The 27604-nt window shown below is 36.4% G+C and overlaps 1 protein-coding gene and 1 non-coding gene across 2 annotated transcripts in view; both read right to left on the reverse strand.

The window, feature by feature from the left end:
- Nucleotides 1–27604, reverse strand: part of CNOT1 (CCR4-NOT transcription complex subunit 1) — a 111224-nt gene that overhangs the window by 31476 nt on the left and 52144 nt on the right. Inside the window, exons 11-22 of the mRNA XM_044663095.1 lie at nt 26058–26228; nt 25508–25635; nt 21105–21345; nt 18870–18989; nt 17901–18023; nt 17516–17667; nt 7522–7672; nt 6202–6403; nt 5437–5583; nt 3784–3908; nt 3225–3511; nt 2731–2809 (exon numbers count right to left, since the gene is read on the reverse strand). Of these exons, the coding sequence (XP_044519030.1) occupies nt 2731–2809; nt 3225–3511; nt 3784–3908; nt 5437–5583; nt 6202–6403; nt 7522–7672; nt 17516–17667; nt 17901–18023; nt 18870–18989; nt 21105–21345; nt 25508–25635; nt 26058–26228 (1926 nt within the window). The remainder of the gene's footprint in view (nt 1–2730; nt 2810–3224; nt 3512–3783; nt 3909–5436; nt 5584–6201; nt 6404–7521; nt 7673–17515; nt 17668–17900; nt 18024–18869; nt 18990–21104; nt 21346–25507; nt 25636–26057; nt 26229–27604) is intronic.
- On the reverse strand, nt 7092–7228 carry LOC123238490. The gene has a single exon (XR_006505653.1). It is a non-coding gene; the product is annotated as a small nucleolar RNA SNORA50 (small nucleolar RNA).

A 27604-nucleotide genomic window follows, 5' to 3' on the forward strand; every position in this document is an offset into this window, starting at 1 on the left:
AGGTCTTAGGTTCAAATCTGGCCTCAGACACTTCCTAGCTGTGTGACCATGGGCAAGTCACTTAACCCTCATTGCCTAACCCTTTCCACTCTTCTGCCTTAGAACCAATACATAGTAGGGATTCTAAAGTGGAAGGAAAGCATTTAAAAAAACAAACAAAAACCAACTCTAATATCATCAAGAATCATAAGGAGAAAATAAAAAAGACAGCCTGGGAATTATTTCCTCCTGTCTTGCTGATCTTAAAAGGAGAAAAAGGAATACAACAGAATTCAAGAAAAGCGTTTTCCCAAGAGAATTATTGAGATACAAAGGGAACTATCTAAGTAACTTCAATTTTTTTAAAGAGATAAGTAGACAAGTTAAGGTAGGTAGGTAGGTAGAATGAATATAGGTAGATAGGTAGATAGGTAGGTAGGTAGGAGAGAATGGCATGACTATAAAAAACTATCAGAGAGCTGAAGCTAGGAATGAGCCAGAGCTGGAGATAAAGTCCAAAATAACATATTTTTAAAAGATTTTTGGATTTTTTTCATCTACATTAGAAGCTAAAGGACAAATGCTTAAGGTGTATTGGACATACAGGAGGAAAAAAAGACAGACTTGCTAAATCTTTATTTTTGTTTTCTCTGCCAAGGAGAATTACCATTACAATGAATATTCCAGAACAAAAATAACCAAAATATATAAGGGGTTAAAATATCACTTAGCAGCCCTTGGTGAATTCAAGTCTCCTGGCCCAGATAAAACTATATCCTTGAGTATTAAAGATCTGGTTGTGATTGTTTTATCAATATTATGACAGATAGGGGCCACAGATAAAAGAGACAATGACAAAATCTGCACAGATAGGCTGGTGATTCCTAGGAGAATTCTATATAATAAATCATTAAAGAGATGCTTAGTGAAGATATGGAAATGTTACTAAGAATTGCAAAGAAGGAGAAGAGGGCGTTCTGGAGAGTAAATCACAATACCCTTAGCTCCTTAGTTCTTTTTCGGACACTTCAGGAAAATTCTCTAGGTAGTATACCACAATTATAGAAAAACATTTCATAAAGAGATCTCATGCTATTTCAGGGGAAACCATGGAGAAACAGCACAAATTCACGGTTAGGAGTAAATTTACAGTATATAGTTAAAAAAAAATTTTTTTTAATTGAGCGACTTTAGTAGACTTCAAGGAGACAACAATATGATATGGCAGTTAAAAAATATAATACAAGCTTGGGCTGGATTAAGAAGGTGATGGTTCCTTTGTACTCTACCCACTCTGAGGTAGCTGTTTTCACTTTCTGTGCATCATAACTGGGGGTAGGGAGAGTGTATAATACTATCTATAAAGTGCCAAATACAATGCTAAGGCTAAGTGCTTTACAAATGTTATCTCATCAAATCCTCACAACAGCCTTAGGAGGTAGGTGTCCTTATTATCTTCACTTTACACTTGAGGAAACTGAGGAAGCAAGAGGTTAAGTGACTTGCCCACACATCTAGTAAGTATATGAGGCTGCATCTGAACTCAGGTCTTCCTGACTTCAAGTTTGGCCCTGTACAATGTGGCATACCTTAGCCTAAAAGGCACTGATAAGGTGGAGAATGGCCAGAAGGGTGACTTGAACAGTCAAAGTTCTTGAATCTATATCACATAGCTGCTGGGGGATGTTTAGCCTTGAGAAAAGGAGTCTGGTGGGAAAAGATGGGGATGGGAGGAGGAGCCAAGCTGATGTGTGAAAATGGATGGCTAGTTTCAAATATTTGTAAGGGCTATCTCCAAAGAGGACAAAAACAGGAAGAATGTGAAGTTGCAGAGATAAATTTTGGTGTAATGACAGGGAAAACTTGTCCACAAGAGGAATGAATGGGTTACCTCAAGAGCCATAGGGCTCCCCTTCACTGAAGACTTTTAAGCAAAAGTTGGATGGACCTTTATCAAGGAAGCCCTTTCACTTTGCTAGCTGGACTAGATGAGACAGAGATCTGTTTCTACTTTCAAATTCTATTATTCTGATGGAGAAAACAGAAAGGACAAGTTTGGGACTGTCCTAAGCAGGTAGGAGAAGGGTCCAGAAGGATTAACTCATTCAGACAAGTTAACAAATGGACAGGAGATAGTTAGAAATATGTATCTAATGCTTGGGAGAGATCAAGACCTAGAATATACGTTTAAGAATTCACGTGCATAAAGGCAATAACTGAAGGTAGTAGGAATAGATAAAAATCACTAATGGCAATAAGTGTATCTGAGTGACAAAAGACAATAAATTTTACCCAATCTGAACATTACTTGACATAAACATATTAAAGACTGCTAGCATATTAAAACTTCCACTATTCCACAGCATTATATTAATACAATCCATTTGCAAATTGGATCACACAGCACTGAATTCTGTAAGCACTCACAATTTATGCTTTTAATTAGCAAACCATAAAATTGCATTGTTAAAAAAACATATAAATATCATAACCCTGGAAAGAGATATTACAAGACATTTATAGCACTGAAAAAAAAATTACAAAATTATTAACAGATAAATTCTATTAAAGGGATCAATAGTGCATGTCAACTGAACTATTGGCCTGACCTTTCAGAAACTTAGATACTGAAGAAGTTATTAGTAATTTTATCAATTATCATTGTTTATACTGCAACTCAAGATAAAAAGGACTCTTCAAACTGAAGCACTCTGGCATTGTGTTCAATTTGTGACCACAAAACACACTTACCTCCTGTAGGTGATGAGGAAACCGCATAAAGTGACTAATGGAGGCCAAGTGCTGACAGTACTGGGGATAGTCCTTCAACCTGTCAAGAGAAAAAAAAGTCAGCTCACGAAAAACTCAAGGAGCAGGAAAAGAAGACTTCAGAATATACAATGGTACAATGATATGGTCCACTCCCCCAATTCTACCCCAAAATACAAACTAAACAACAGCAAATGCTATTCTTACCAATACCATCATCATCATAATACAGTAACCCAACTGCCTAGAATATTATTAAAATTTTTAAGATTTAACTTCAATTAACTAGTGTCCATTTATAATCTTTACATCACACTAATTTGGGTCACAGCAAGCACTGAAATGTATATATTCAGATGGCACCATGCAAGAAGAATCTGGCTTTTCTGATCTAGATGTATGCTTCCATCTGAGGAGGAAATCCTTGGTTCTATGGGTTCTCTAAAACAATATTCTAAAAGAACAAGAACACTTACCTATTTTTAAATCTATCTAGTGCAGCAATCCCAAAAAAATACATTTTGGATTCATAAGGCTTGCGTAAGGCTTCAAGAACATAGCGCAGGGCCAGGCCAAGTGCCATGTAGGTAACCAGTCCTTTTTCTATGATCCCACCAAATAGGCAGGCTGTTATGTGCAGCTCTTTATCAGGGTACTGGGGGAAAAACCGATATTCTTCAAACAAGTTCCTCAGCATGCAATTAAACACTTCTCGTTCCCTTTTAATATTGGAGTCCTTAAATCTCTGTAACATTTCTAATACCTGCAAAAACAAAACCAAAATTGTTACTAAAAGTTTCACTCAACAATTTCGCAATTTTTGCAAGAGGAAATAGTGGGGCCAAGAAACAATACTGGGGGACAATTTGTGTTGTAGCAACAAATATTTCTAAGTGCAATCTGAGCCAAAGTCAGAGAAAAAGCAACCCAAATACCTAAAGTAGATAACAAAAAGATGAAGTGGGAATTGCTTGAACTAGTAAAATGGTGGCATTTCACCAATGGTGAGGGGCTCCCAGGTTTATCTGTGCTCACCTCATCAACAGACATGGTAGGATGTGGTGGATGATTATAGATGCGCTGAAAATAGCTGTTTGCTTCATCATCAATCTCTTTACTAAAGTGCTGGTTTGCCTCTGGCCACACCTGAGATACGTCCGCTGTTGGGAAATGAAAAGCAACTCTTGGGCATGTGGTTCTCCTAACTCTTTCTTCCCCTCCCTTCTACACTCCATGCCCAACCCTGAAACATCAGAGTTTAAAACTTAGGGAAAAGAATGGACCAATAAGTAATTAAATTGAAGAATTTCATGGTGATGTTACTGTAAGCAAACGGACCACCATAGAAAACTACAGGCTATTCAAGAGGGACAGAAAAAGGATTCCTCCTGAAAATGCCTTTTCCAAATGCTACTCCTACAACTGCCAACTTTTTTCAGGAACACATTTTACATTCTCTTATTGGGGCACTAAGTCCACACTCATAAGATACTTACCCTTAAGCCAAAGCTAAAAATTTATGGGAAGGTTTCCCTTTGATGTCTTAAAGCAGAAATCAGTCTATTAAAAACCATCTATTTTCCAGGCAAAACAGAGCAGGATAAAAAGTTGGCACACCACACAACACGGACATGCAGACATCTTTCACACCAGCCTCTCAAGGTGGCCAGCTCATAGAATGGACTTCCCAAATGAAATCACTGCTGGTGATCATCCTAACCGTTTCACATCTTCTTTTGGGATAGTGTTAAGGAATTACTTCATCCCCTTTAGGAATATTTAATTTTATGCAAGGACCAAAATAAGTTGTAAAAAAGTATTCTGCTTAATGCAGCAGGACATCTCAAATTTAGCTAAAATTAGGTATTATCAAATCAAACTACCAAGCAATAATCTTTAAAAAACAAAAACAAAACCCCACTTTCTGTCTTAAGAATGGATAACTAAATATCAGTTCTAAGGCAGAAGAACAGTAAAGGTTAGGCTATTGGGGTTAAGTGACTTGCCCAAGGTCATACAGTGAGGAAGCATCTGAGGTCAAATTTGAACTCTCTTAATTTTTTTAAATCTTAAAAACTTTCTGCATCTAAAGTTGTAGCCAAATCCACTGAACTTTTCCAAGCAAGTCAATCAAAAAGCTAACATTAGCAACATGCTTTAAATGGCTTAGCTCATTTCTCTCCTCACCACAATCCTTGGAGATAGGTGTTGTTTTTATCCCCACTTTATAGATGAAGAAACTGAAGCTGGTTTTGAGACTTATTCAAGGTCATCCTGCTAGTTAAGGCCTTGTCTAAGGTAGGATCTGAACTCAGATCTTCCTGACTCTCCACTAAGCCAGTTAGCAGAGTTGAGCTCAAACTTTAAAAAGAATAATAAAATAAAATCTAGCAATCTTACAGTCTTCTCTCATATATTCCTAAAATTTCATTTTAATTTTTGTGTTTTAATTCACTGACCATAACCTACAAAGTTGACTTTTAAGAAAAAAGAATACAACAAACGTCTGCTTTAGCAACCTAGACCCTTGATATATTCCTACTGAACTCAGGACCATTCCTGTCCTCCCTATTAAACATTTTTTTTTGTTACCAACTGTCTAGGCCCAATAAAACTGACCCAACCTCCCCAGTGCACATTTGCTACAGTCCAGTCACATTCACAGTCACAGACAACACTACCACTTACGAGGTTTCATCTTACTCTGCTGGAATGTAGGTTGGTTCAATCCGGAGGTGCCCAGCTTTCTCTGCACAAACGGATCATTATTCACTGCAGGGAGTCCCAGAGCCGCAGTTCCTATACCAGTCAGGCTGCCTGTGCCAAGACCACCTACTAAAGAAAAGGTAAATGGTCAGCAACAAACTTGTATGTGTTCTTAATTGTATTTACCTTTCTCAAATTTAAAGTTATATTGAGTTCTTACTACCCAAGTCCCTGGAATTTCCCTTTGCAATGTCAATTTACGTGTAAACAGTTCAAAGATCCTTAAAATAATTACTTAAAATGACATGGATGACACCACCCCAAACTACTGTATTTTTAAAAAGAAATTCTTTTCACCTTGTTACCTTCCCAGACTACTTAAACAAATAATACAAGTGCATACACACCTACACACACAACTCAATATTAAGGTATATACTAGAAAGACACTTATAGACAAGCTGACAGAACTGATGGGTTAATAAAAAGATTACCATCTGTAGTACACTAATTATATACCCCTCCAAATTGACATGAACTTTTTGTTTCAATCAACATTCGGGGGGAAATTACTCAACTAACATATGACTTTCACAGGTTTCTGTAGATTACCAAGTTAGGGAATCTCTTGTATTTTCGAGCTATCAAGTTTACTTAGTAGCTCTACATACAACATTAACTCCAGGTGACTACAACCCTCACCATGCACCAATAAGAAATGTGTGGTTTCTATAACTATCTCCTTACCTGGAAGCTGTGAAGAGAGTCCTCCAATGCCACTGAAAGCTGTAGTCTGATTTGGAGTGGATAGGGGTGGAAAGGCTTTAGCTGGTGACTGTGGAGTACTGAAAGCAGAACCCAAATTTGGAGGAAAACCCTGCATACTCTGGGTGTGGGGGGCAGCTGAACCTCCTATACTAAGAGATGCCATCCCGGCAAGGGGGTCAATCTGAAAAAGATAGAAGACTATCACCAGATGCATCAAAAAAGATAGCTAACAAACTGGCATTAGTACAAATTAAAGCAATGTTGTTTAGAACTCTTTGAGAATTGTTTTTAAATATTCCCCAATTTAAATATCCCTCACACATTTTAGAAATATTAAAGTCTAAATATTCAAAAGTAGCATTTATTTTAGAGAAGATTCGCCAAAACTCCAGAACCACAAAATAAAGCATTCAGAGTACCAACCTGACTGTCAAGACTATTTTACTCATTACTTTGATGAAACTCTGTATTCTATTTAATGCCAAGGGATTTTTAAAAAACAACTTAATAACTCTGAGCCCTCAATTAGCTCTTTGAAGCAAAAATCAGAAGGTAAACTGTGCAGTAGTCAATGAACTATAGATACCTGTACAAAGGTCACATGACAATCTCATCCAAAAAAAAAAAATTGGAGACTTTGTGTGTACTATTGTCCAAGAGGCATTTTAGATTAAGAAAATTTTCCAAGTTGGATAATTTGATTATCATGCTATTCTGCACATTCTTTCTGAAACTACTGTTTAATAGTTAAAAGTTATTCATTCAAAAAAAAAAAAAGAAAGAAAGAAAGAAAAAAAAAAGTAAACCCCAGTGCTCCCAGTGTGTCAGAGTAGAAGCATCAGAAAATGTTGCTCTCAGTGGCGTAACTTCGATGTACCTTGTTTTTAAAAGAGCAATTCAGTTGGAACCTGAAGAGCCCCAGTTATAACAAGTCCTTATATGGTCTAGCACTTTGCTTGGCCTGAGAAGCTATAAACAAGACATATCAGGTTCAAAGGCAGTGCTTTATTTCCTCAAGAGTCTAAGCAACTTCCTTATTTTAAAAAAAATCTTTACAATTCATCTAAAAAATAAACTCATACTGTTTTGCAATCATGTTATAAAGACTAAAAACAATGCTCAACTATGTTTCATACTGATCTACTTTTAAATGTATGACATGCAATCAAATTAAGTTTAATATAATTTAAAATTTCCCTTACTTTATTACTTGTTGCTGTAAAAATACAGTTTATTTAAACAATTCGGATGGCAAAGGGTACCGTCGCTTATGGTAACATGTTATCAAGACTCATCTACCTGTACAGGAGAAATGGCATCTAAGCTGCTTGCACTAGGGGGACGTCCTTTTGGCATAACTCCTGGTGGTGGCTGTCGTGCCTTATTCATAACATTACTGCAATTGGCAACCATTGTCAGGATAGTCTCTGACAACTCTTGAGAAACACTCCTGAAAAATAAAGAGAAAAGTCAAACATACCATATAACATTCCCAACATATTCCTATACCACTCTGGTTCCCTGAAACATGAAAACAAGCATAAGTATATAAAGTTATGGGATTCTGGCGTGGGTCTTTGCCTTGTGACACAGTATGATGGGATTGAAAAAAAAACAAAAACAAACAAACCAAGTCATAGCTAATACTTTCTCTTGAGATGTCAATAAGTTACCAACCTTTATAACTTAAGTACAAAGAAAATGTTTTGGAAAAATGTAAAGCAATCCTACAGAGGTAGCCGTATCTACCATTTTATCAAAACGTATAATCTCTGCAGGAATATACAAACACAATTGACACCTATCTTGTTTCATACATTAACTAATAAGCTTATGCTAGACTATTAAGGTTCTCTCAGTGTTATATTAACAAGCAGGCACTCTCTCTACCAGGTGAGCATACGAAGATGAAAGCCACCTACATTTAGAGCTGCTGCTCCCAAATAAAAGGCCATCACTACCTTGTCAAAGCCTTTTACCTCCCTTTTCCACTTCCTTTGTTCATTAAGCATTACCAAGAAACTACTAGCATAGAAAGGTAATTTATCCTAAAACTGACTTAAAATATTCTAACCTCTTTAAACTTTAACTAGCTCTCAATTTCAAAGACAAATATGAATGACAGTCTACGAAATTTTTGCTCTTTACAGCATTACCTAAGGAATTACAGTTTAAAAATTTAAGAACTGCTTTAATATCCCTTTGAACTGAACATAATACAAATATTATAAGTTATAAAGGTTGGTAACTTACTGACACCTAAAGAGGTAGGAGTTATAAAGAAAAGAGCATTAACTAGTAAATCTAATTTGCCTTTTTTAAAAAAGTCATTTAGAACAAGATTGAACCACAAATTAAAAATAAAAAAAGGTCAGGTCATCAACTATATTTACAAAGCCCATGCTTTCTAAAGAGATGTGTTCAAAACATTGGTTAGTGGAAAATATGACCACTATTTGGGAAGAAGCAGCAAAGTTTTAGTTACAGTAAAAAATGAGGTTAATTAATTATTGGTTTTATGTAAGTAGTTGTTTTCTATTATGATAATGAAAAAGTTGAACTTCTGAATTTTAAAAGGAAAAGAACTAGGATTTATTAAAGTAGTTGGAAATTATTTAAGGGATTTTAAGCAGTCCTTTTCCTATAAAATAAGGTTGGCACAATTAATTAGCTTTCTGAGTCAAATGGTAAATAACAGAATAGCAAATGGAGGGAAACTATCAACATATGAATGTGTAAGAGCCAACAAGCTACTTCCATAAGATTTTTCAATCTAAGCCTAAGTTCAAGACCTCAACTGTTTTAGAACCAATTTATACCACAACAAGAGAGAAACATGTGTATATAATAATGACATTGATAAGAACATAAACCACAACAATTTCTACCAACTTTGAAAGGAGCAAAAGTTTGTTTTACTTTGTAAATTAATCTCATCATTCAACTTATAGGACTAATTTATATACAACAAGATAGAAACTTTCACATTACAAAACTTACTTTTTGCCGACCAAAGTGGACCACAGAATATATAACAAGTCATTACTCCTTTCCACAAACAAATACAAACCCTCATTATACATTCTATGCACTTGGCTTCTTCTCTACCTTAAGAACATAAGCAATGGAATAGATTTCAATTCAAATATTGCAAAATCAAAAGAAGATAAAATTGTTGCTCTGACTCCTATACAAACTGGTAATTTACTGGTTTTCTCTTGTACTTTCACATTCTTATCTGAATTACTTTTAGCATATTAAATGCCCTACATCTCAATTTTAAAAATTTTTTTTCTTTTGAGTTCCATTCATACCTATTTATTTTATAGGCTACCCCCGATCTCAAAAACCTCTTACTTGCTAGAAACCACTCCCACCCCTGCACTTAATAACCTTCTCTAAATTCAGTTCCTCTTACATTTTCAACCACTATATCTACTCCTAAAAAGGTCTTGGGCAACACATGTGAAGAAAAAGGATACCATTCAGGTAACTAGAAATATTGCAAATTTAAGCTTGCCATTCTATTAGGGCTAAGGAAAGTAATAAAGCAAAAGCATGACAACTGGTTTATGACTAAAATGACAAAATTCAAATACCTGTGATCCAGTCTGACTGATATTTGCCATGTGAATCTCCAAAAGTTAGTTAAGTCAAGGTAAAAAGTATTTCACATAGGGGGCAGCTGGGTGGCTCAGTGGATTAAGAGCCAGGCCTAGAGATGGGAAGTCCTAGGTTCAAATCTGGCCTCAGACTCTTCCCAGCTGTGTGACCCTGGGCAAGTCACTTGACCCCCATTGCCTACCCTTACCACTCTTCTGCCCTGGAGCCAATACACAGTATTGACTCCAAGACAGAAGGTAAGGGCTTAAAAAAAATTTTTTTTTAAAAAGTATTTCAGGCAACAATATAAACAAAATCAATCATTTAAATAAATATTAACATCAAATGAATTCTGTATTATTATAATTAAGAAAAATGCAACAATCTCCCTCCTTCTCTGGAGAACTGGGATTGGTTAGCTATGTATGGTCAATGTGCTAAGAGTCTGCCCAATTTTGTTTTTTAATCTTCTCAATTCTAAGTTACAAAAATGGTGGCTGCTTGGGGAGGAAAGATTATGGGGGAGATACACCCAGGTCCCAAAAGTTTTACTGCAGTTTTAAGTTTTACTTAAATACCTATTAAATAAAATAGCTTTAATAGTTATTCAAATTTAAAACTATAAAGACTTTTGGAGTACTTTCATTTCCAAATACAGTAATGGTGAAAACAAATAATCCCAACAAAATAAAGAGAACTTCTGAACTTTTTAAAAAGGGGGGTTGAATCAAGATGCCCAAGTAGCAAGAAAAAGTGGAGCAAGGATCCCTCCACAAAGCCCCTCCAGAAAACTAGAAATGCACCAGGCTGCATCTTGATGGAGAAATTCAAGAACAAGTTGGGGTGGGGGTGGGGATGGGAACGATTCCCCTCATCCCACAAATGCAGGTGCTGGGAATGGGTGCCACCTGGCAGTCTCACTACTCATTATAGGTCACAGATGCTGGCAGGCTAAGGGGAGGGATTGAGCCCACAGAAGACACTCCTGGAGAAAGAGTAATCTAGGTTTTCAGCTGTTAGTGCTGAGCAAGAAGGGAGTCCAGAAGTCAGCCAAAGCCCCATTGGGGAAGGAGAAAAGGTTTTGGCTCTGGCTTCTAGCCTGACCTTAAGCCTGAAGTGGAATAACCAGGATGGGAATCCCAAGCCAAAAGGGAGCCTAGAGCCTGGTCCCACTGAACCTGTATAGTAGTAAGACCAGCCCAGACATTCCTCTAGAAGGGTGCAGAGCCTGGCTCTGGAAATAGAGCAAACAAAAAGAGAATCTCATCATAAAAAAGCAATTGCTGTGAAGAGACACTTAATATACAAATCCAAAAGAAAGCTTCAAAAATGTCCACAAACAAAACCTCAAAGAACAACAAAGCTTGGACACAAATTCAACTAGAATTCCTGGAAGAGACAAAGCAAGAATTAAAAAAAAAAAAAAAGGATTTTAAAATGTTTTTATAAATGAGGTGCTAGAGGGAAAAAAACTGGAAAAGGAAAGTCACTGAAGTAAAAATTAGAACTAGAAAGGTTCAAAGGTACAAAATCTGATCCAACCAACAAACTCCTTGAAAATTAGGATGGGCCAAATTCAAGCTAATGACTTCAATGATAATAAGAAATAATAAAATCTAAAGACTAAAAAATTTGGAAGAAAATGTAAAGTTACCTCACAATAAAAACAATTAGCCTAGAAAACGGATCAAGGAGAAAGCATTAAAATTATAGGACTACCTGAAAAATGGCCTAAATAAATTATAAAAGAAAACTGGCTAGTTCTTTTAGAATTAGAGGACAAGCTAGAAACAGAATGAATTCATCTGTTACCTTCTAAAATCCCCAAAATCAAAACTCCCAGGAATATCATAGCCAAAGCCCAGAGTTTCCAGGTCAAAGAAAAAATACTGCAGGCAGCCAGAACTGTCAAGCACCAATGTCAGGATTACACATGATTTAGCCATCATCATAGGAAAGGAGTGAAGATATTTCAGAAGGCAAAGCCAGGATGAACTCATCAAGAAACATTACTATAGGGGGGAAAATGGACCTTTAATGAAAAAGGACTCCCAAGCATTCCTGGTGAAAAAAATCAGTGACAAGTAAAAACTCTGAAGGGTAAGTGGAGAAGTCAAGAAAACAAAGTCATGAGGAGCTAAACAAGGATAAAGTATTTATAGTCTGATATGAGAAGATGTGTCCCCCCCTATGAAATTTCTTATCATTAAGGGAACCAGTGATAGCATGATTAGACAGAAGGCCTGAAAATGGTTCTATTATGTTGTTATTGATATTAAAAGAACAGAAAAGGAGAGAAAGAAGAATACAATGGGAATGGGGGGGGGGGGGAGAATTCTCTATATACTTGGGAGACATAAACAAGAAGAAAGAAGGCTGACACCTTAACCATTCTTTTATCTGATCTAGCCAAAAGAGAGAACCCAAAAATATAGATGACACAAAAATAATTTCACTCAATGTGGTAGTAGGAGGTGGAAAGGGGACACCCAGGAGTTAGAGGGAGGGTAGATCGAGGGAGGAACCACTCCTAAGCAAAGCAAACTTTGTACGTGTTAAAAAAACACACAGACACACACACACAGACACACACACACAGACACACACACACACACACACATATACATACATACACCCACACCCACACGCGTATTTATTTTCTGGTAGCAAAGAATTGGAAACTGATGGTCAATCCCTATCAATTAAAAAATAGTTGAAGTTACCACATACTAAATGTGGTAGAATACTATTATACTATCAGAAATTATAAAAATGATGATTTCTGAGAAACCTAGAGGAAGACTTAAATAAACTAATACAGAGTAGAAGGACCAAACCTGCAAGAATAATTCACAAAACAACAGTAATATTGTAAAGTCAAACAATTTTGAAAGACTTTGGAATTCTAATTAGTGACCATCTATCATAATTCCAGAGAATTGGTGATAATATATGCTACCCTTTTCCTGATAGAAAGTTAAACTGAAACCTTTTTTTTAAATAGCCATTTGGAAATTTGTTTTAATTCTATTTGTAACGAGGGTTGAATTTTCTTTTGGCCTTAAATTGAGGAATGGAAGGAGATATGGGGTAAATATTTCTACAAATTAAAATTTTTAAAAAGTTTTAAAGATTATACTGGGAAAATTAAAACAAACTAGCTTTATGCTAGCTTTATACACAGCCCATGAAATGTTCTACCTAAAGGTTACAGTGATACTATTTAACCATTAACCAAAATATTTAACCATGAAATGAAAAGATTCAAAACTAGACAGAAACAGAGCTTATAAAGTTTTAGAAAACGTAGAAAATGGGAAAAACTACATCAATTTAATTAAAATGAAATTAACAATATTTTATTTTATTGTGCCTATGAGAATGTGGCACCTAAATTAACCAACATTGCAAGTATGGTTCTATGTCTCATGTTTGGGAGATGTTTGGTATATTCTCTCTTCTGGGATACAGACAGTTAAGAGTCAAGACCTTATTCAGACACCATCTCAGGGAACAAGACACTTAACTTTTCTCTCTCTCCCTGTTTTCTCATCTAGAAAAGAGGGATAAGGAGGGCTAATAGCAATACAGACCTACCTCATGGAGTTGCTGTGGGGACCGGGTTTACCAACCTGAAATTGCTACCTAAATGCAAGCTATTATTGTTGTTATTCTAGAGTAGCAGCTAATAATCCCAAATAACGATAATGCTTTCTTCATTGTATAAGTATATAAAATGTGAGTCATCATGACAGTAAAGGTGACAAAACTCCAAGATGAAACATCATCATTGGCAGATATGGAAAGGAAGAAGTCCTTCTTAAGGAAGGCACTTTCACTTAAATGGTGAACCCCCAAACTAAAACTGTTCTGCTTTCTGGAATGTAGGCAATTCCGTTAGATCTTCATCCAAAATCTACTGAAAACTACTCTAGAAACTCTTTACAAACTATCCTTTCTATCCTTATACAAAGAGTTAAGATTTAAAACATTAGCTCTTATAAATGCTTGAAGTGAATGAAGTTCAGGAGGCCAGCTAGAACTCATCTGAACTTATGTTTTGGGTTTTAAGTCATAAATATAGACTGTGTGTCAAATGTGAGTTACTAGTCTGGCTCTCTATAGAAAAAAATGAAGAGGATATAGGTTAGGGGAAAATTTACTTTTAATTTCATATATCAAGAATCTCAATGTATTTCTTCTATAAGGGAGCCCTCTGACCAATAAATTGAACATTTGGCATTTTTTTTGTCCTAAAGTTTAATGGTGCAACAGACACCACATGTTGGAGCCTTGAGAAGAAGAATGCTGGCAACTAGCCTCAGTACTTTCACTGTCCTAGTATTATATATGAGACCAAAATAATGGGAGTGAAAGAAAATCTGATCTACTAGACACTGGCTGTGTCCAACTTTTAGACTTTCTTGTGTCTTACATTTTTCTAGTTTAGTTGTTTCAAGACAAATCTAAAAACACCTACTAAATATTTACTGTATGTCAGACACTGCACTAATCCCAGGGGATGCAGTAATAGTTAAAATTTATAGAGCATATACTGTGTGCCAGGCACTATTCTAAGCATTTTATAAATATTAGCTCAATCTGATTCTCACCCAGGAGAAAGGTGCAATATATTACCCCCACGTTAAAATTGAAAAATTTAAATCACACAAGAGGTTAAATGATTTGCCCACAGCTACTAAGTGTCAGATTGAATATGAACTCAGGTATTCCAGAACAGGAGAAACTCTACTCTCAAAGACCTCAACTCTCAATGAGGTAGACAACATGCAAATAATATTAGAAAATTTCTAGGCAAAATCATTATGAAACAGTAGTTAGGGTTCTAGGCTAATCCATAAAGACCTATTTAATCCATAATGCAGGTAAAATATTGCATGTTAATGATGAAAGAGCAGAATACTTCTTCAGTGTTAGAATTCAACTTTCTCTCTCTTGAATGCTTGTGCTTAAAGAAAACCAAGTTTGGTGTTATGAGATTGTGCACTTTAAAGGGCTTTCGAGATATATAGTACTCATTCCTGAAATCTTAACTTCGCTTCAAAAATTACTCCTTATTTTAATCATACAGGCCCATCTTTAGCCTTGCTTATTAATCTTTTCAACTTTTAAAAATGGAAATATGGGGAGGAAGGAGCCGGGAATCATAGCACCCAACAGGTTAGTGAAGGTCCTCATTCCATGGCTTTTGAGAATGGGTTGAAGGAATTGGGCATGCTCAACCTAGAGAAGATACAGGGTGGTGGTGGGTTAGGGTGGGGTGGGGTGGGGTAGGGGTGACAGCTATCTCGGGAGGATTTAAAGAGCCTTTTTTTTTTTTTTTTTTTTTTAAGGTGAATGGATTAGACTTCTTTTGTTTGGCCCTCAGAGGGCACAAGCAGCAACAATGATTGGACATTGTAAAAAGACAAGTTTAAGCTTGATGCTAGGAGAAACTTACTAACAATTAGAGCTGTCCAGGAGTGGAACTGGCTGCCTAGAGGGGTGGTAGGTTCCCCCTCCTTGGAGGTCTTCAAACAGACAATGACCACTTGTCAGATGTGTTAGAGTAGAGATTTTTTTTTCACGTATGGGTTGGACTAGATGGTCACTGAGGTACTTTCCAACTCTCCTATTGCACCAACTTTCCTGAGGAAGATTACCGAGAGTGGAAGAAGTTGTGGGCCTTAAAATAAAAACAGGATTAGTCCATTATCTTAAGAGTTTTAGAAATGACTTTTAATAGACGAGGAAACTTCCTACACTGCCCAAGAGGTGGCACTGCTGCACAAGACCATATTGAAGGGAAGGAGACAATATGTTATTATGGGATGCTCTCATGCCAGGTATTCATTAAAAAATTAGGGATTGGTCTTGGCCAGATCCATTGCCCCACTTAACATACTACTGTCTGAATTTCAGGGACTAAACTCAAGTTCTTTAATCCAAATTATTATGTCTGATATGAATAAAATAAGAGCAAAAACAAACCTTTTTAAGCAAAGACGTAAAGTTACTAGGAAGGGCTCTCACTTATCTCTAACCTGAAGCATTCATTTCCAGCAAGGTTGGTTAATCCTGAATTTTTTTTCCAGTTCAGTTCAAACTGTTGAATAAATGTGCTAGAACACAGGCCCCCAGTGATTCTGTACAGGGCAAAAATTAGTCTAATGGCTAGACAAATACCATAGCAAAAATATTTTTAACCTAATCACAATGTGTCAAAATGAGAAGCAACAGTTCTCTTAGGAGGTGGCACGTCAAAACAGAAAGCTAGCAAGATTTAAGAAAGCCCCTCCTAGGCTTCATGGACAGGGTGGTCCATTAGCTATGTTGTAAAGAGAGTGACTTGTGAGGCAGAGGGGAGAAGGGCCTACATTCCAGTCATGGGCAATAGTCAGTGCAAATGCAGACAAAGACAGCAAATGGAGTACTGGGGAGGGAGTGGGGGGTGGGGGTTTCAAGAATAGAAAAAAAGCCAGTTTAGCTAACTTCCAGAGTGTGGGAAGGACACTAATATCCAATGAGGCTGGAATGATAAGTAGGGATAGGCAGAGATTAAATGAGAAAGACAGTAAAATATCTAGGTGAGAGGTGATGAGGGCTTAAACTAAGGTGATAACTAACTGGTGAGTGGAGAAAAGGATAAGAAGCAAGATCCCTCACAAGGTCAGAGTACCTGGCAGACAAATATTCAGAGGCTGATGAAAGGTACAAGCTATAGATTTTTTTTTAAAAATCTTATTTTTCTGAATATAAACTGAATAAACAGAATTAATAAATTTTTCTAAGTAAAGCCTTATTATAACGAGAATGTAGAACTGATGATCATCTTTTTTTAAAGGTTTGGCTAAAAGTCCTCAAAAACAGTTTGTTTAAATATTCACTATGAAATTTTAACTTATACTATTTGTTTTGAAAATAGTCCCAGAGATAATGCAAAGTTCACCCCTGAAAAAGCCAAAATACTATTGAATTTTGAAAACAACCTGGGTGAATATTAGAAAATTTCTCAGGTTTTATGACAACAGTCTTTGCCTTCAAACTATGAAAGTTCTAGTAAGTAAAAAGCAAATGTAAGTATAATAAAACTGCTAACACAAATTTTTTTCCAAAAAGGCTATTATGTTGGCTAGACTGAGGTAACCCGGGCACACCATCACATTGCTGGTAGAGCTATGAGGTGGTATAATGCTTCTGCACAACATTCATATACCACATGACCCTCTGACTCAAAAGAAATTCCAAACCAGAGGGTAGAACCCAAAGAAGCCAAAGACTAAAAATTCTCATATATACCAAAAAATTCATAGCAAGCCATTTAGTGATAGAAAAGGACTAAAAACAAGGTGAAACAAATTGGGAAATGTCTATACAAAGTGTTTTGTGTGAACTCAATGGGTATTACCACACTGTAGAAAAGAAAGAATGCTAAATACTTATTATAACCATGATAAAGGCACAGAAGAGTGGGATGTGGAATGTAACCTGTTATGCTCAGACATAGTCAGTGCATTCATTAAGTTTGCAGAATTTCTCTCTCATTCTTTTTTAGTCTACATTACAAGGGGGTAGTTTAAGAGATGTGGGAGAGAGTGAAGAAACATACTCAAAACTGAGTGAGGTATAAAAACAACCATCATTTGTTCCTAATCCCCACATTTGAAATAGTTTCCACAGACACTCTTACCCTGCACAAGCTTGCAGACAAGCCAACATCGTTGCCAGTGTTTCTGGAGGAAGTTGAGCACTTTTAGGCTGATCTTTCTCTGGGGCAAGGCCGCCCAAGATGGAAGGGCACCGTCTCTTTAAGAAAGTCATACAGGCCTGGATGAAGGGCTCCTGAGGAAGAGAAAGTCTCAATCTGTTTGAATTTCATCTCAATTATTATCAGACAAAAGACAATGTACTAAGCTACTAAGTTCAATAGGGTTTTGGGGGACAGGGATAGGGAGCTGAGCTATCAGACCACAAACATTTTCCACATCTTCAATGCTACATAGCTAGATCACTTCTTTAGCAATTTTTCATCACCAGAGTTAAATTCAGAAATGAAAGGAAAAATCCTGCTTTACCCCATGCTCCCGAATTTTATCTGTGAGCCATTTGTCAAGTTTGAGGTATTCCCGGCGAGAGGCAAGTGCAGCAAGGTCAATAACAAAGGCAAATGGAGTACCATTTAGCAGCATTGACAAGGCCTAAAGGAAAGAGATTAGAGACTGCTAGTCAAAAGATCAGTGACTGCCCCTCTCTGCCGCGCTCTCTCCAGCCCCTCTCCGTCACAGGCAGGTCTCTGGGTGACAACACAGAGCCCAGCACTGCTGGGAGCGTGCCGTCGTGCTCGCAGTGAGAGCCAGTGCTCTGCATGTGGGAGCACGGCGCCACCTGCCCACTCAGCCTGGAGACCTGGAGCTCAGTGACCGCACAGAGGAAGACAACGACTTCGCTCAAATGGTGGATCGGAGCTGTCCATAACCTGTATCTGAGACGTCTCTGCACAAGCTTCCTCTAGCAAAAGCTCAACTAGAACGTCAGGAGTACAAAGCACGCCCGAGCGCGCAAATAACGAGGCGACAGATGAACTACCTTCAAAAGGCCCCGTCGGCCCTATTACACCTGCTGTGCTACCAAAAGCTGCACCCCAAATAAATCAAAGTCCACAGAAAGGCGATAGACACCTCCAAGAAACATAACAAAAATATCCCATGGAAAAATAGCCCAAAATGGAAAGCCTTCAGATGGCTTAAAGACCACAGAAGCTAAAATACAATGAATGGCTAAAAAACTTTAGACTTTCCAGAGGCACACTACTACCATCACCTTCTGATAACAAGGAAAATTTTGCAAAAACAAAGTGTGCAGCACCTGCTGAGCAAAAGTAACAACTAGCTGACCTAACAAGGGGGGAAAAAATCTAAATCCTGATACGGTCAAAGCTCACTACACTGTCAATTCTTCCTAGAGGTGCCATTTGTAGTTGAATAGTGATGTGAGTACTACAATAAACCAAAAAAGGCAATGACAAAGCATCACCCCCAACTCACCTTCAAGTCCTGGGCCACATCGAGAATTCGGGACAACTTGGCTTGGTCGTACTGTTCCCCCCGCATATACCACTCGGCCATGGCGTGCATGATGAGCTGGCGAATCGAGGGAGACTGTCCCTAAAGGAAGGGAAGAGGCACAGGAGCAAGGCCATTTAACTGCTCTCTAGCAACAAGCATTTCACAGCTCCATCTTAACTTTTACCAGAGACCATCTACAGATCAAAAGCATGAGCACATGGTTATACAGTCCAAAAAAAGATAAAAGATTCAGAATATTGTAACATTTTGGTAAAAAACAAAAACAAAACTTAATAGAATCATGAAAAACTAGTTCATAACTAGTTAAGACAAATCCTATCATGTTAATGAGTCTTTGCTCAGAAGTTTCAAATCAACTAAAAAGAAGTCTGCTACAACAGTAAAATGGAAGCAATTTTAAGACACACAACCCTCTCAGACCTGTGGTAAATTCACTCAAGGACCACACTTAAAATGACAAGACACTGCTATGTTTTAAATTAAAATCTAAGGATAATTAATTTCAAATTCTCAATCACCCAAAAAAATTCTAAAAAAATTTCAGTCTGAAACTAAAGGTTGATCAAAACTGAACAAGGCCCAACCACATATTTTTAATATCATCTATATTATTTCTTAATGCTGTTTTAAAGTTTGCTCTTAAATTATAAAAAACCCCTTGATTATCTAAATTGAAATTTTGTTAACCTGTCTAAACTGACCTAGAAGACACTATTCCATTTGTACAGATGAAATTTTTCTCAACTCTTAAGATATATAGGGCTGACATACATAATTAAATGAACAGAAGTTATAAATAAGCAGTTCTCAGAGGAAGAAATCCCAAATATCAAAAGCTATTGGAAAAAAAAGTCTAAATTCCTTAGAGAAACACAAATTAAAACAACTCTAAGGTTGACAAAGTTGACCAAAAAAGGAAAACAAGAGATTCTGAGTGGCTGTGGGAAAACAGGTACTCTGGGTACAGCTGACAACTGGTCTAGTCATTCTGGAAAGAACCTTGGAATTGGGCCCATACAGTTATCAACTGTGCATACGCTTTGACCCAGCTACCCTACTGCTAGGTCTATACCCCAAAGAGATAAAAGGAAAACAACATATGTACAAAAATATTTATGACAGGGCTTTTTTAGTGGTAGGAAAGAAACAGAAACTAAGGGGAGTCTGTGAATCAAGAAATGGCTAAAGAAATAATGGCACCTGATGGAATACTACTGTGCTATAAGAAATGATGATGGACATAGCTTCAGAGAAAACTGACAAGACTTGTACAAACTGGTACAAAATGAAGTAAGCAAAACACAAGGGAAAAGATTTATGCAATGACAACAATATTGTAAAAATAACTTTCAAAAAAAAAGATGCTTTACTAATTATTCACCAGAATGCAGACATTAAGAGTAAAATACCATCGACTATAAAAGCAGTAAGCAAACTAAAGCCCATATAATTATTTATAGTGCCTTAAAACAGCATTCATTTATTTTACTAAATGAAATTAAGTTGTACATCTGGAAAAAAAATTTTTTTTTATAATGACAGTCTTCAGTATCTCAAAGTAGAAAGATCATACAAAAATAGCTGAGGCTTGGACTAACAGTGGCAAAATTTTCTAACTACTTCGAGGTACATTCCTTTTTTATGTAATTCTACAGGGAAAAAAATGATAAAAGTTGGCATGATTTCCATCCTCTACACAATCCTCTTTTGAGAAAGGGGCTCAACGATCGAACAATGTACACACCCAACTGTCATGTAGAATCACAACACGTTTGAGTACTATGGATAGGTCCTATTTGGCAACTAGTGAGCACAAGAAGTTCAAGACAGAGATATAAGCTTTTTGGAAGCAAGTACAAATAACTGAGACATGGACTATTAAGGATGATTCAAGAAGGAAATATTTAGGGAAATGCTCTACCTATGAAAGATCATGAAAAGTATTCCATTGTCATAGAAATGACATCAGACCTAGAGCTGCTAGGAACTTCAGCTGATGAAACTGAAGCAAAAGGAGATTCATCTGCCCATAGTCACAGAGCTAGAAGTCTGTACCTTGAACCAGTGTCTTCTCAAGACATTTAGCACCATAAAGCTTCATGACATGGACGGAGAATCCACTTAAAAGGACAATTTTTTCCTAAGGAAAAAAACAATTAAGTAAAATTAATTGGCAAAGTGGTGAATTCTTACCTGCCCATGCCAGGCATAGTGCAAAATAATGGCAGAGTTGGGATGATTTCCAAGGAAAATTGGCATCAGGGTGGAGATGAGTTCATGGCGTAGCGTGTGCCAAGAAGTGTTGATCTGTAGTAAGGCCAATACCAACATATCTGGACAGTGCTTGATGGGAAAGCTGAAAAGCTGTTTGACCTGCTCATACTGCCCCACCTCTGCAAGTCGCAAGAGAGATTCAATCAAGTCCAGGCTCTTCCTAAACAAAATAGAAGTTAGATGGCATATGAGAATTCACATACAAAAAATTAATTTGCTGAATTACATCTATCATTTTTTAGATACTCAGACCAAGATGCTGTGTTTTAAAATTATTAGTTACATTAAAGTTTACACATTGTATAAGAAACCAAAATCTCTATTTCTTAAGCAATAATTTCTGGTTAAACTTATGCCAATAGAAGGTACAGTGATCATTATGACCCTCTGAGCTATGAGCCCAGTATTCTTACTGAGCTTCAATAACTAATCGCAAACTGCCTATTAGGTGTTTCAAAATGGACATCGCAAATTCAGTATCTTTTTCCTGAACTCTTCCTGCTTCTACACTTTCCTATTTCAGTCAAAGGTACTGACATTCTTCCTATCTTCCAAGTTTCTAACTCTGGCATTCAACACCTCTGTCGGTTTCCCTGCATATTTAATTAGTTAATAAATGTTGCCATTTCTACCTCCAAGATATCTCTTTTTACCCCTTATGTCCATTCCAAAAGCTATCATCTTGGTTCAGGCAGTCATCACTGCTCACCTGTATTCTTATAATAACAGCTTCCCAATTAGTCTTAGTGCTTCAAGTCGTTTTCCACTTAAATTCATCTTACACATTGCTACCAGTATGATTTTTAACTGCAAACCTGCCTGTAAACCCCTGGTCAATCAATTTGAGTGACTGCTTATGGCCTATTCAGATATTAGTCCTCTATTCAGATATTAAAACCTAACACAACCTAACCCCTAGTTCTCTTTCTAGCCTCATTAAACATCATTTCCACTCCCAAATTCTGCTACTTAGACAGTGGGATCTCACACACAATATTCCACTTTACTATCTTGGTTCATCTGTACCAGTTGCCCATCTCCTTACATCTGTAGGGAATGCTTCATTCTATGTTTATGTATACCTAGCACCCAGCAGAGGACCTGGTACATAATAGGCACTTCATGAATACTTGTGTTCATTTGTTTTGTTTGACTTTAGTGCAGATTTAAAATTTTTTTTAAAAGGGGCAAAGTCATGATAGAATCATGAGACCCTAGACCTAGAGGTGGATGGAACTTTAGATTTCACTGATTTAATCCCTTCCCCCCACATTAGACAGAAGAAGAAACTGAGGGTTTAGAGAGTTTAAGTTCACACAGTTGGCCAGTTCAAACAGAGACCTGATTTGAATCTAGGTCTTCTTTTCTCTAGGTCTAGGATACACTTTCTTTATAACATGCTTCAGCGCATCATTACCAAGTCTAGAAACAGGCCTGAGTTTAAGAACAAACACTTTATCCCGATCCTTTCTAGTTTTCCAGGAAAGATAGCATTTTTCCCCATTTCAAAAAACACTGAAGTAATATAAAAAGTTAGCTTTTCTGGAATTCAATAAACCCATGCTTCTGGCTATAAACATTTTGGCAACATACTGTTTAATCACAGTCTAAAGAAACTACTCTACACAGTCTAAATAAACACTCTAAAGAAACTACAACAAAAGGTCAAAACACAATAGTAATGGTAATGGTAAGTGTTAATATGTTGGGTTGGGAAAGGAAGCAGAGAAGAAGCAAAGGAAATGACAAGGAAATATTGAAGATATAGCAAAAAAAATCTAAGCACATTTAGTAAACCTCACAATTGAAAAAAATATCACTTTAGATTTTAGGTACTAAGATTTGGGAATTATGTATAAGCAATGATTTAGATTTCATTTAGTCAAAAATACGTGGTGTCTAGACCTACCCAAAACATATAATTTTTACAGGAAACTGTCACTTGATAAAGGCCTCATTTCTCAAATATGTAGAAAACTTAGTCAAATGTATAAGAATACAAGCCACTTCCCAAACAATAAATGATGAAAGGATATGAAAAGATATTTTTCAAAGAAATCAAAGATAACTATAGTTGCATGAAAAAATGTTCCAAATCATTATTGATTTAGAGAAATACATATTAAAACAACCCTTAAGTACCACCTCACACCTATCAGATTAGCCAGCATGAGAGAAAAAGAGAATGATAAATGTGGAGGGGATGTGGAAAAAGTATGACACTATAAGGCACTGTTGTGGGAATTGTGAATTGATCTAAACATTCTGGAAAACAATTTGGAGCTATATCTAAAGGGTTGTAAAACTGCATACACTTGAATCCACTACATTTCTATTCCGGGGATTTTTTTAAAAAGGGAAAAGGACTTATTTGTAGAAAAATATTTGTAGCAGCACTTTTCATGATATCAAAGAAATGGAAATTGAGGGTGATGATCATTCACTGGTGAATGGCTGAACAGGTTGTGGTATGATTATGATGGAATACTATTATGCTCTAAGAAAATGGTGATTAGCAGGATTTCAGAAAAACATGGAAAGACTTACACGAAGTGATGCAGAGTAGAAGTGAGCAGAACCAAAAAACTATACACAGTAACAGTAATACCGTACAATGAACAACTGAATGACTTAGCTATTCTTAGCAACTCAATGATCCAAAACAAACCCAAAGGACCTCTGACGAAAAATGTTATCCATAATCAAAGAACTGAAGAAGCCTGAGCATATCACTTTCCACTTTATTTTCTTCATTTTAAAAAAAAAATGTGTCTTCCACAACATGATGAATATGACAATATTTTGTACTATCAATATCAAACTGCTTACTATCTCAGAGAGAGGAGATTAAAGGGAGAGAGGGAAAGAATTTGGAATTCGAAGTGTTAGAAAACATTCCAAAAATTGTTTTTACATGTAAGGGGGGGGGGAGGGGGGAAGAAACATTACTCAAGGAAAAAAACAAAAAGGCCAGTGCTCTGCCAAAACAAACAAACAACAACAACAACAACAAAAACCCCATATATTTAATCAGTCTCAGTGACTTATGATGAATTTATAAAGGAACTATCTACTAAAATCCATATGGCATTCTCAGATTTAAAAATCAACCAAAGTAGTAGGCAAAAATCCAAGAAACAGACTAAAACAAACTTAAAAGCAAAGGTTGCCAATTCTTTGGTTTAATTTCATTATCTCACAGATTTGATGGCCAATAGGAGTGCCATCTGTTTAAGCCCATGACAACTTAAGCCTTCAGGGTCAGGATCCTAAATAAGATGGAAATATAATTCTATGAAACCAGGGGCAGCTGGGTAGCTCAGTGGATTTGAGAGTCTGGCCTAGAGACGGGAGGTCCTAGGTTCAAATCCCAGCTGTGTGACCCTGGGCAAGTCACTTGACCCCCATTGCCCGCCCTTACCACTCTTTCACCTAGGAGCCAATACACAGAAGTTATGGGTTTAAAAAAAAACGAAAAAAAAAAAAATTCTATAAAACCTTCTCTCGGTAAAATATGACTTGACAATTCCAACTCTGTAAAGCATCTCTGCTAAAAATGGAAGAGAGGATTTCAAGAAACTCTGCCCTCAAATTTAAATTAATTTATGACAAAAGCTGCAATATTTATCCATAAAGGCCCTAAAGGGGAAGAGAATGGACAAAAGTTACCTCTCCCTAAACAAAAGGAAGCTAGACATTTTTGCTAAAGTTCAAAAATAATTAAGTACCAGGACAGGGAAAACAATCCGTTTTACCAGCAGAAAATACATTTCAATCCCCCATAGAAAAACAGCGGCTTCCTCTTCTTAGTGGAAATAACTTTCTTTACATGCTACCACTAACTGAATGACTATTATGCCATTTTAGCTTTACCTCAAAAAAGAAAGAGAATTGAAGAGGAAAGGAAAAAAGAGAAAAGAAATACTTAACACTTTTTCAGGAAATGTGAAACTCTGGCCACAAATCAAACCACCACTTAATTAACATTCCCAAATTCCCAATTTTGGAACAAGCCTAATGTCAGGCAGCTCAAGAACAAAGATTCAAACACAATGCTCACCAGGGAAGTTTGGAGAAAATATTATCAAATAACTTGTCTCTTGTACAAAATGAAAACCCAAAAGGGAACACATAGGGGAAACACTCTATTTAGCTCACTTTAACCATTGGTCTATAACAGTAGACAAACTACAAAGTTAGTTAGGGCCATTATTGCTGGCTCACAACATATTGAATTTGTTGGCTAGTAAAAGTTAATCATTTCAAAAGAGAGAGAGATCCAATTCCCATTACAGGAAAGTAAGTTAAGAGGTAAGATTTACCATGTGGCAATTTCTCGATTGTCATCCTCTGGTGGTGCTTTGAGGATATCAGTGGCAACTGTGTGACAAGGATAGTCAGCAAAACAGAAGATCTCTGGATTTATCAGTGAATGCTGAATGAAGGAGAGCTAGAAGAAGAAAAATACAAACTTTACTGTATTTTAAGACTTCCTGATTGCATTCCTCCAAATTTAAGATACCATTTACATAAAAAAAAAAAAAGCATTCAACAGTATAAGAAAATGGAGAAATGTGGGTCTCTCAAGACCCTCTTCACATTCCCACAAATCACTAAGCTGCAAAACCCCAAGCATTGCAGTGATTTGCCACTGGGATTCTTAGGCAATAGCTTGACCGCTGTATCCATATTGAGTATGCATGCATTTAAACTGAAGTGATATTTAAATGCTATCATATTTTTTTTTTAAAGTAAAGCAAATTTCTAATTTACTACAAGAAATCAGGTAATATAGGCACATGGTATTTCTATCCATCAGTTATATGTTATCATTGCCTCCTCTTGTAAAATCTAATTATGAAGTAGGCTTACCTGGCCCTCTGCATGTTTCCAAGGCCTATAAATAAGGTCCACTGGGAAGACTTCCAGTCCTAGACCTCTCTGAATGCCATACACCACATGCTGAAGTCCTTTGCTGTCACGAATTTGAAATCCAGGGTGGTCCAATTCATAAGTTACTTCCTTGAAATTCAAACTTGGGTTCTAAAACCAGGAGGGAAAAATATAAATAAATAAGCCTACTGCATAACTTATTACCATATAAAATTAAAGTTACGGGAAAGTCTGTGGGTTTTTTTTCTTAAAATAGTAACATTAAAACAGAAAAAGAAAATTTAATCTAAAGAGAAGCTAAAGCAGGGAACCCTTATCTTTAGCAGAAAATATTTTTAAAATTACTGGCACAAGCTATAGAAAAGTTGTGACTGACTCTCCAATTCACAGTTCCTACTTATGTTTTACCCATCACCCTCCATTCTCTTTATCAAAATTTTACTTTAAATCTGAAATCAGAAAAATATGAAGAATGAAAAAATTCTATCATCTGTCACAACTAACCATATCACAAAGCTCAAAAACAGACCAATGGTGAAAATAATGGTGATGAAGGAATATTCCATACAAGCTCTATTACCTAATCTGTCTAACCAAAGATTATGACTAAAGTAAATGCATGTTATCAAGTGGAATTAAATGTTTACATTAACAAATAGAAGGTTGAGGTTATTAAATTAATCTGAGGAGTAACTAATCCCTTTTTTAAAACAAAAAGTCAAGTACAAATTCTCTATGGGAAATTAGGCTTTTCCAAATCACTATTTTTTCTCTTCTAGGGCAATTAGGTGACACAGTAGATGGAAGGCCAGGCCTGGTCTCAAACATTTACTGGCTGTATGACCCTGTTTGCCTCATTTTCCGCATCTGTAAATAAGTTGAAAAAGGAATGGCAATCAGTTCTAATATATCTGCCAAGAAAATCCTAAATGAGGCCATGAAGAGTCAAACTTATTTTAAAAAGACTCATTAACATTTTTCTTCATCTTGATTTACAAGAAATTACAAGCTACTAAACTGCTACCAAGATAAAAATGAAAGGCTTGTTTGATGATTTGAAGAAATAAATATAAAAGTTGGCCAACAGATACGTACCATAATGAAGACAAAAGGGACAGAGATAAGAAACTACTTTAAATGTAATTCTAAATTAAGAAATAACCTAACACTATCATCATGGGCTTTTTTTCACACCAAGAACCCAAAAAAGTCCTACATTTCAGTACTTCCTTTCAACTGTACTAGAAATATCATTAAGTTTAGGTCCTAAGCAGGATAAGTCTGTGGCTAACCTCATGGTAGGAGAAGTTGAAGTACAGATTTTTATTAACTTTGGATATTATCCTTGAGAAAACTCCACCAATATCCTCAATTATCCACAAAAGGTCATTATATTGGCAAACTAGGAACTTTATTTAATTTCAATATCTCTACCCTTGAAAATTCAATCTTTTCTTCAGAGGATTCCTTTGAAGACTTTCCTAGGTGATTTTTTCTATTTCTTCTAGTGCCCAAAAAAAGTCTGC

Source organism: Gracilinanus agilis, chromosome 2 (genome assembly GCF_016433145.1).
Source record: "Gracilinanus agilis isolate LMUSP501 chromosome 2, AgileGrace, whole genome shotgun sequence".
Lineage (NCBI taxonomy): Eukaryota > Metazoa > Chordata > Mammalia > Didelphimorphia > Didelphidae > Gracilinanus > Gracilinanus agilis.